General features: G+C 39.2%; 1 protein-coding gene across 1 annotated transcript; it reads right to left on the minus strand.

Moving 5' to 3' along the window:
• Positions 1-6,254: 6,254 nt before the first annotated feature.
• AGTR1 (angiotensin II receptor type 1) lies at positions 6,255-7,777 on the minus strand. The gene has a single exon (XM_004379205.3). It carries the CDS (start codon positions 7,730-7,732, stop codon positions 6,653-6,655), a length of 1,080 nt encoding a protein of 359 aa, XP_004379262.1. The 5' UTR covers positions 7,733-7,777; the 3' UTR covers positions 6,255-6,652.
• Between the last annotated feature and the right edge of the window lie 1,576 nt (positions 7,778-9,353).

Raw genomic sequence — 9,353 nt, forward strand, 5'->3', positions numbered from 1 at the left:
GCCGAGCTTGTGGTTAGCAGCCAGGCTCTTAACCATCTCTCCCTTTGGGGTGATAAAATGGCTGCAGCAGCTACTCTCATCTGCTTAGGTTCCCATATAATGAGGAAGAGCAAATATCTTGTCTGGTAGCTCCTGGCAAAATCAAGAAATTCTCCTTGATTGGGTCTTTTTAAGTCATGAACCCATCCAGTTGAGGCCAGAGGAATATGATGGTCTGATTTGCTTAGGTCTTCTCACCTCCCCATTGAGTGTGTTGACAGTGGTGGTGGAGTTCCAACCAGACCACCTGTACTAAGAGTGGGGAAGGGGTGCCCAAATGGAAATAGGGAGCTCTTTCTGGAAGAAGATGGAATAGATAGGGAGACTAAATGAACATCTCTAAAGGTTTTGATGGTGATATCATCAGTGGAAACGTTTTTCTCAACTGTCCACTTTGTATGTGAATTAATGAGAATAGCAGTTGCTTATTTGTAAGAGCATCAGGTTGTGTGCTTGGGGAATTATAATTCTTTTGATTTTTTACTTTTGTTGCATTTCTCCAGTATTTTTCACGTGATTCAACTTGAGTTGCAGTGTTAGGAGATAATTGCCTGCATATATTCTGGCTAATATACTTTGTGTCCATTCAGTATTGCTTGGAAAATTGTCTGTAATAGCAACAGCCAGGAAAATGTCACCAGTAAAAAGGGATCCATATATGCAGGTTCCTCCATCACTCAGTGTTGACTGATTCAAGCAGAAGTACCCAGGAATCTTTGGATTTCATCTCCTCTTCATGGTGAACTCAGTGAGGGCCCTTCCTGTTGGTTAACACTGGCCTGCTTTTTTTTTTTTTAAATTGTATTGTATTGAGTTTTTGTTGAAAGTTTACACAGCAAGTTAAGCTCCCATTTGACAATTTCCACACAAATTGTTCAGTGACATTAGTTACATTTATCACAATGTGTCAACATTTTCTTTAATAGTGTTCTGTTTGTTCCCCTTCCAGTACTCTAGCTTCCCTGCCCTCTTATCTTCTCATTTTTGCTTTTGAGTAATTGTTGACATTTTGGTCTCATACTGATGATTATTAAGTAGGGCACAGATCTTACGGGTAATATCCTTTATTTTGTGTGCCACTCTGCTATTTTGCGAAAAGGTGATCTCAGGGGATAGGCTCAGTTCTGCGTTTAAAGAGTGTCTCCGGGCGATAGTCTCAGGGAGTCCTCTGTTCTCTACTGTTCCAGTTTGTCTGGCTTAAATATATTTTTTTTTTAAGATTTTGTTTTCTGCTCCATATTTTTCTCCAATTCTATCCAGGACCAACTATTGTGACCCTGGTCAGAACAGTCAGTGGTGGTAGCCAGGCACCATCTAGTTCTTCTGGTCTCAGGGTAGATAAGGTTGTGGCTCATGGAGACTGTCCTGTAGACTTGTTTCTTCTCTGAGCTTTTGGTTGCCTTCTTACTGTTTTGCTTCTGGTGAGTAGAAACCCGTAGTTGTGTCTTAGATGACTGCTTGTAAACTTTTAAGACTCTAGACACTACTCACTTCACTAAGATGCAGATCATGATTTTTGTGAACTGTTATGCCAATTGACTGAGTTGTCCCATGAGACTATGGCCCTAAGCTTCCAAAACCAGAAAACCAATCTTGGAAGGTGTTCAGTTATGTCTGAGGAGTATCTATAGCTGTCTCTTCAATGAATATGTGTGTCTGCATCCACATATTTGTATTTACACATACCTATAGATACATACCAGTTCCTGTTTGAAAAATCCTTAAGAAGGACTGTGATTGGTCCAGGTCAAGCCTGGACTAAATTAACTGTGGCTTGGGGATTGGGTTAGGTAGGAAAATGACTAATCCTGAGGTAGTCCTGCCCTCGGGTGAGGCACACAATTCCCAGGATAAGGGGAGAATGTACACTGTGCAGATAGTTCCATGGGTGTCCACTACACAAATATATCGCATGATAATGGATGTAGTTACAGATGTTATATTTTAACTGATTCTATCAAAATCTTAAATTTGGAAAATATGACTCTCTGATCATTAGCTCCAACATTCCACTTCTTCCATTTCCTTATTCCGTTTACATTTATTTTTCAATCTCACCAGGGCCTCCTCTGTAGTCCTACAGGGGACCAGTGGCATCACCAGGGCGTGCAGGAGGTGTGGACCCCACCAAGTGATACTGTCAGAGGGGATGACACCAAAATGACTGTCTATAAAATTTTTGTGCAGTGTTTCAGCAGAAATTTATTATTTTTTTATAAAAATACCCCTGTAGTTAGTTATAACAATAAAAACTTATTTCATAAGGCCAGCTTACGTGTGTCAATATACCTACAAGGCTAAAACTCTATGCTAATCTACTTTTTGAACCTTCTAATGTGCTCCTGTCAGAGCTGTTATTACTACCTAATTATAATGACTGCTACTTCAAATCACATGGTCACGTGGTGTCGTCTGCAGCGCTGCGAGCACATGCTGTTGTTCTTGTTGCTGCTGGTGTTTTTATAGTTGTTGATTTTGTCAAATTTTTCTGATGTTTTAGCTACAATATTGTGGTAATTAGCATTTGTGAACCTGTATCAATAACATTTTTGAGAATGAAACAGTAATTAAAGGAAAAGAAGGAGAAAAATTAAAAAAGCCTTCCACTCAGTTACTAATAATGTTGTAACTAATAATGTCATAATTGTAATTCAATGTAGATTTTACAGTTTTGTTATTATTCATATACTGTAATATAAGAAATATTACACTTAAGCAATTTACAATTGTATTTGTCACATATTATTCTATGATTAAAACTGATAATAAACATGGGAGGAGGTCCATGGGGGGATGACACCATGAGTTACTCCACTGGGTGACACCAACCCTAGTGATAGCACTGCAGGGACCTTTTCTCTCCCATCATGCAGCCTGAAATCTATAAAAATCATACAATTATGTCTTGCTCCATACCATTCTGTCTCCTGTTTACAGCTTGCTAAATATTTGGAGCCCTGGTGGCATAGTGATTAAGAGTTTGGATGCTAACCAAAAAGTCGGCAGTTGGAATCTGCCAGCAGCTCCTTGGAAACCCTATGGGGCAGTAACATTAAGTTCTTTCTTTCTGGGTCCAGTGTTTCCCACACGGTCCTTGGGGCCCTAAACATCTGTATGCAGTTCCCCTGCAAAGTTTGTGCCCTGGCCTTTGAGGCAGTGCGGGGCTGCCTCCAGCTTCCCATCCTCTCCTCTGTCTGTATCTCCTCTGCTCCTGATTTACTCTCTTCTCTATCCTAGGGAACCTCACCCTTCATGTCAGTGCCCCAACTTCCCTGGACCTCATTTTCTTTACTCACCGCTTTTGTGACCTGTATGAATCTATTTTCTCTTCTCGGGCTCCCCAGCTTGCCGAGTATTGTTGGAAAAAATGGCATCAGTACATGGAGTTATGAAACAGAAAATCTGTGGTTTCAAGCCTCTATGAGCCTTTCCGTGGCTTGGCAATCAAGCTACTTCCCATCGTCTCTCTTTTATACTGCCCAAACCAGCTGACTAAAACTTTTGCTGCATGTTCTAAGCTATGTATTACAGAACCGAGTGGGCAAACAATACAAAATATACTGAATCCATGAATGAATGAATGATTATCTGAAAAGATAAATCCTTCATAGGGGAAGCAAGGATTGGAATATATATTGGAATATATATACCTATTTCCCTTGAGTTCTGTTGGGAATGTAGACCCTTATGGTAAATTTTCCTTTCTGCATAAATTAAAAAGAAATATTCCAAATTAAGGAGTCACCTAACCTCTAAATGCATTCATGAAGAATAAATCACGTCATTCCATCCTAACATTCTGGTAATAGAGTCTCAACTTCAGTATTAAGTTAGTCTCATTGAAAAAGCAAGATTAACCATCAAAATGATCAATATCTATTTCACAAAATGAGAAAGGAAAATCAAAATATAATTGGATGGAGTTAAAAAGAGAATGAGGCATGGAAAGAATTATTCATAGTAGTTAATAAATAAATGAGATAGAGGATATCCCAGTACAATTATCTACCAGAAATCTCTGTCAACTATAACCTATCAAATAGTTCAACAAGTTTAAAGTGCTGAATAAAATGGATTAAAATGATCATTTGGTATAAATATAAGCTGCTATAAAACTGACGAGGAGGGATTTCAAAGAGGATAAATTTGCACTGTAATTTGGGATGAGAGAGGACTTATTTTTTAGAGGTAATTTTTTTGTGAAAATAGTGAAGGGCCTTTGGAGTTAGTGACTGGCATTATATTAATGAAGGTAACAATAATATAAAAGGAAAATAATATGAGGCATACATAGCCACGTTTATTTACAAAATATGTCTATCATCAGGAGCGTGAATGTAATAGGCTGCTTTGTAGAGCGTCCTCCAGGCCCCAAAGACCCCTTTGAGGACCTCCTCTCACCCCTAGCAGAGGGTTTCCCTCTGCTATTTATGACTCTCCAGTCCTTCATCCTGGAAAGCCTGGTGGCTTAGAGGTTAAGAGCTATGGCTGCTAACCAAAAGGTCAGCAGTTTGACTCCACCAGGTGCTCCTTGGAAACTCTATGGGGCAGTTCTACTCTGTCCTGTAGGGTCACTATGAGCCGGAATTGATTCGACTGGCCGGATTGAGCACCTCAGTCTGCTCTGTGGGGACTCCAGGAGCAGCAACGGCATCTAGGAAAAACAATGAGGCAACTGGCGAGGGGACAGGAAACGTCTCATCACTTATTCAGGTGTAACTGAATCCTTGTTCTTGCGTTCCGTGAAGCACTTGGATTCTTACAGTAAATTTCCTTTTTCTACTTAAATTTAATAAATATTATGTGCTGCTGAGGCTGTGATGAAACATATTCATATATAGTTTGTGGCATTGTAAATTGTTATGAAGTTTTTTGGAAAACATTTGGGAATATGAATTAAGAGTATTAAAAATGTTTAGACCTGTAGGCTCACTTGTACTACTTTTGGGGATGTATCGGGAGGAATTTATCAGATTCATGAACGCAGATGTCCTTCACAATGCAATTTATGATGCCAAAAAAATCAGAACAGAACTGTTTCCAAAACATGAGACCAACTGACTATATCAGGGTGTGTCTGTATTATGTAATATTGTGCAATTATTAAAATGTTTTAGAAACATATTTAATGGTGTAGGAAACTACTATGCTGTGATATTAAGTAAAAAATATGTATCCACAGCACTATACACATTATGACTCCAATATCATAATTTATTTATGTACGTGTGTATAGTTAATACAACCAAAAGTGGAAGAAAATGTATCCGTGTTAAAAATTGTCATTTTTTTAGTGGGGGGAACTATACATGACGTTTATTTTTTATGCTTTTCTATATCTTCTGAACTTTCTATGGTGATCATTATGTAATCAGAAAAAACATCCTATTATTTAAAACAGGACCTATGTGCAAAGAAATTTATTATTTTGGTGTTATAAGGGATGAGTTATTTTTATTTTTGTTTCATGAAAAACTTGGGAAAGTTCAAAATGATATGTTTATTCCACATTGTCCAGTGGAACAAAATGTTTTTCTTTTTGTTTTTTCCAACGGCAGCATATAATATCTATAACCAGGATATTACACTATCAGTTACATTTACATCAAAATTTAAGTGAAAATATGTTCATACTTATTCAAGGCTGTTTCATTTTAAAAATAAATCAGCATCTATCTTAAATAATAAGGATTAAATACAATTGCAATAAAAATATTATTACAATAAAATTATTTATTTTAAGGAAATATGACTTTGCCAGGTTTTAATCAGGTAACACAGTTTACAGATACAGATACACATACACATATAAACACACACAATACATACTTTTTTAAGACAATAAGGCATACTTCATGATATATAAGCTTTTTACCACAAAATATATGTACTTCTCAGATATGAAATAAAACTTAATATGACTAGGAAGACACTTAATATCTAGGACCAGAGGAACACCTTTACAAGTAATTTAACTTTTATACGTGACATCAGTAATGTCATGCATGGTACCAGTAAGCCATCTAACTGGCATTGCTTTGGCAATGTGAATCTCTAAGACACCGGTTGAGTTTCACAAAAGGTTTTCAAACTTGACAACTATTGCTTAGCAAATCTTTGTGCAAAATGCGAGTAGCAGGTACAAGTGGACCGCAGTTGCTACATAGCTAAGACAGGCACAAAACGTTTATAGTGCCCTTTGGATATTGGGCCATGCAGTCCTGACCTCTCCTCTCCTGTTGCTCCTCTGAAGGGTTTAACATATTCTAAATACCTTCACATGGAAATAAAAAAGAAACAGAACAAGAACAGACTGGGGAGATTGCACTTCTGCGAGTCACGTTTTCCCAGCTGACACAGGCATCCAGGTGCTGACATCTTCCTTTGAGCCGCCATTACTGTCTAATGCAGAATGACGCAAAATGGGGCTTTGCGTTGTTTTGCCGCAAAGGGAAAGGAAAGCTTTTGTTCTGAGCTTTAGAAAAATCAGTTCAATCCATGCAATCCATTTTTCTCCTTACATTCTGAAAAGGACCTACCGCTCATCTGGTAGTGAAGGGCTCGGAAGGAATGTGTTTCTTTCTTTCACAAGGTGACTTGACAGACAGGCCTGTCACTCAATCTCAAAACATGGGGCGGGCTTCTTGGTGGATGAATTTACGTTATCTGAGGGGCGGTAGGAAAGTGTGCTCATTTTTGTGGACAGGCTTGGGTGGGATTTGGCCTTTGGGGGAATGTATTTCAGAAGCTGGAGAATATATTTTTTAAATTTTTTCCCCAGAAAGCCGTAAAAAAAAGGATTTAGGCAATTGTTAAAGTAAGCTATGCAAATGGTGATGGGCATGGCCGTGTCGACAATATCTGTAATCTGACAGTCGTGTATGATGCCCAGCTGAATCAAGACATCCAGAAAAGTAAATATTTGGTGGGGCACCCAGGAAAAGAAAAAGAAAAGCACAATTGCCATAATTATCTTAAAAATGTCATCATTCCTTGGCTTGTTCTTCTGAATTTCATAAGCCTTCTTTAAGGTCTTCCAAATAAGAGTGTAGCTTGTAAGAATGATCAGAAAAGGAAACAAAAAACCCAGAATATTCTTGGTTAGGCCCAGCCCTATGTGGAGAGTGGAAGTCTGGGATTCGTAATGGAAGCCACAGACTGTGATATTTGTGTTCTCGATGAAAAATACATTTCGGTGGATTACCGATGGCAAACTGGCCAAGCCAGCCAGCAGCCAAATAATGATGCAGGTGAGCTTGGCTACCAGCATTGTGCGCCGAAGGCGGGACTTCATCGGGTGAACGATGGCCAGGTAGCGATCAATGCTTAGACATGTGAGGAGAAACACGCTAGCATAGAGGTTGAAACTGATGCTGGCTGAGGCGATTTTACATAAGTAATTGCCAAAGGGCCAGCGGTATTCCATAGCAGTGTAGACAGCCCACAGTGGCAAAGTCAGTAAGAAGCATAGGTCAGCCAGCGCTAAATTCAAAAGGAAAATGCTGGCCACAGTCTTCAATTTCATATAAAAGTAAATGACAATCACCACCAAACTGTTCCCAAATATTCCCACCACAAAAATGATGCTGTATAAAGTAGGAATCATGATAAATATGTAATTGTGTCTTCCAGCCTTGGGACAGTCATCTTGGATTCTTTTAATACCATCTTCGGTGGAAGAGTTGAGGATCATTTTGATCTTCTGGGTTGGGCTAGTCCCACATACTATGCCAAATGCACCTGGAGGAAATAAAAAGATTTTAAAAAATTAACTTTCCAGTTGTAAACAAACAAACAATTTTATTTCTCAGTCATAAATCCTGTCAACTCAGTCTTAAGAAAAAAATTAGAACATACTTTCTGAGGTAAATTTGTGAACTGATAAAGTCCAAGAATGTACATATAAATTAATTTTTATAAAACATAGCTTTTGTAGGAGTGATAAACATCCTCCAGAGAGATGGAAGATGGGTCCTGTGTGAATAAACCTATTGAGGTCCTTTGCATTTTTCTACAAGTAAACCCTAGCCTCCAGATTGACAAAGATACATGATCTACACCTCAGAAAATGTTACTGAATTAGCTATTCAGCAAGAAGACATGAGTTTTTCCTGAGGTAAGCAAGGCTAATTAATTTTGTCTTTAACCTCAGAAGTGTGACATGCCCGTATCTTATTCTTTAACTACTTCTTTCGTCTCATGATCTTAGGCCTAAAAATCATTAGCGTCCTCCCTTGCATGGTCAGGATTGCTGCCTCGGTGTTACTGAGAAATTGGTCATTGTGGGAACATATTTAAGAGGGGTAGCGGGAAGGCCCAAGACTTTGGGGAGTAGCAATTTCTCCACGGGTTTCCAGGGTTCTATGAGCAGTAGCACTTATTCTTTACTTTCCATCTCAGTCTAGCAAAAGGCTCTGAATCCCATAACTTTCATGCCTTCCAGCCATCTTTGGAGTTAACTCTGAGGTTAACCATTTGCGTATCAAGAATGTCGAATGAATAGATTAGGTCAGGATTATCAGTAAAAAAATGTCTTGAGTGAGGGCTCCAGATAGCAGCAGTTCTTTAGGATTTTAGGAAGAATCAAATGCTTAAGAATGAGCTCCACAAAGACTTCTGCAAATATTTGCTCCGATATTTTACATTCCCAAGGAGTTAGCTATTCATTTATGTGACTTAAGAAATCAACATATTCTGCCCTAGACAGGAGTCCATTAGGAAGCCCTGGGAAGGAGGCTGAAAGTGCAGTAGGGTGATGTCTGGGATTTGGCTAGGCATGCTCTGAGGTGAGCATCAGTGCTGGGCACAGGCGGGGACAGCCAGGTAGGGCAGTGGTGCTGGGTATATGTATCCTATTGCTACATCAGGAGTGAGCAGGTCTCTGGATGAGTATGGCTGTGCGTTCCCCTTGTAGCAACATGTCTTAGGGAAGAATAGGAACAGGAAGAAGACACTATTGGCTTCCCAGAGATGTTGTGTTGGGCATCTGAGTGTGTTGGACACCTGCACCCAGGGTAGTGTCCATCATGGTGTAAAGAGGCGCTATACCACGCACGGATGTATCTCCTGTAGAGATAACACATGGGAAGAAAAGGGCTCTTAACTGGCCTCTTTGCCTCCTCTGAGTAGGCCAAGTTATTCTCCCAACCCAATTTTTGGTTCCATGTCCTCATTATCTTCTCATTTTGTACTCAGCATTGTATAATTTAAATCTCTTTCTTCTCCTTTCACTCATGGGGACATTAGTATCCACCAACAGGCACTGTCCACTCTGAATGTCGCATCCTCTGTGAAGCATTCCTGACTTCCCTGGA

This window comes from Trichechus manatus, unplaced genomic scaffold (genome assembly GCF_000243295.1).
Source record: "Trichechus manatus latirostris isolate Lorelei unplaced genomic scaffold, TriManLat1.0 scaffold00062, whole genome shotgun sequence".
In the NCBI taxonomy this organism is placed as follows: domain Eukaryota; kingdom Metazoa; phylum Chordata; class Mammalia; order Sirenia; family Trichechidae; genus Trichechus; species Trichechus manatus.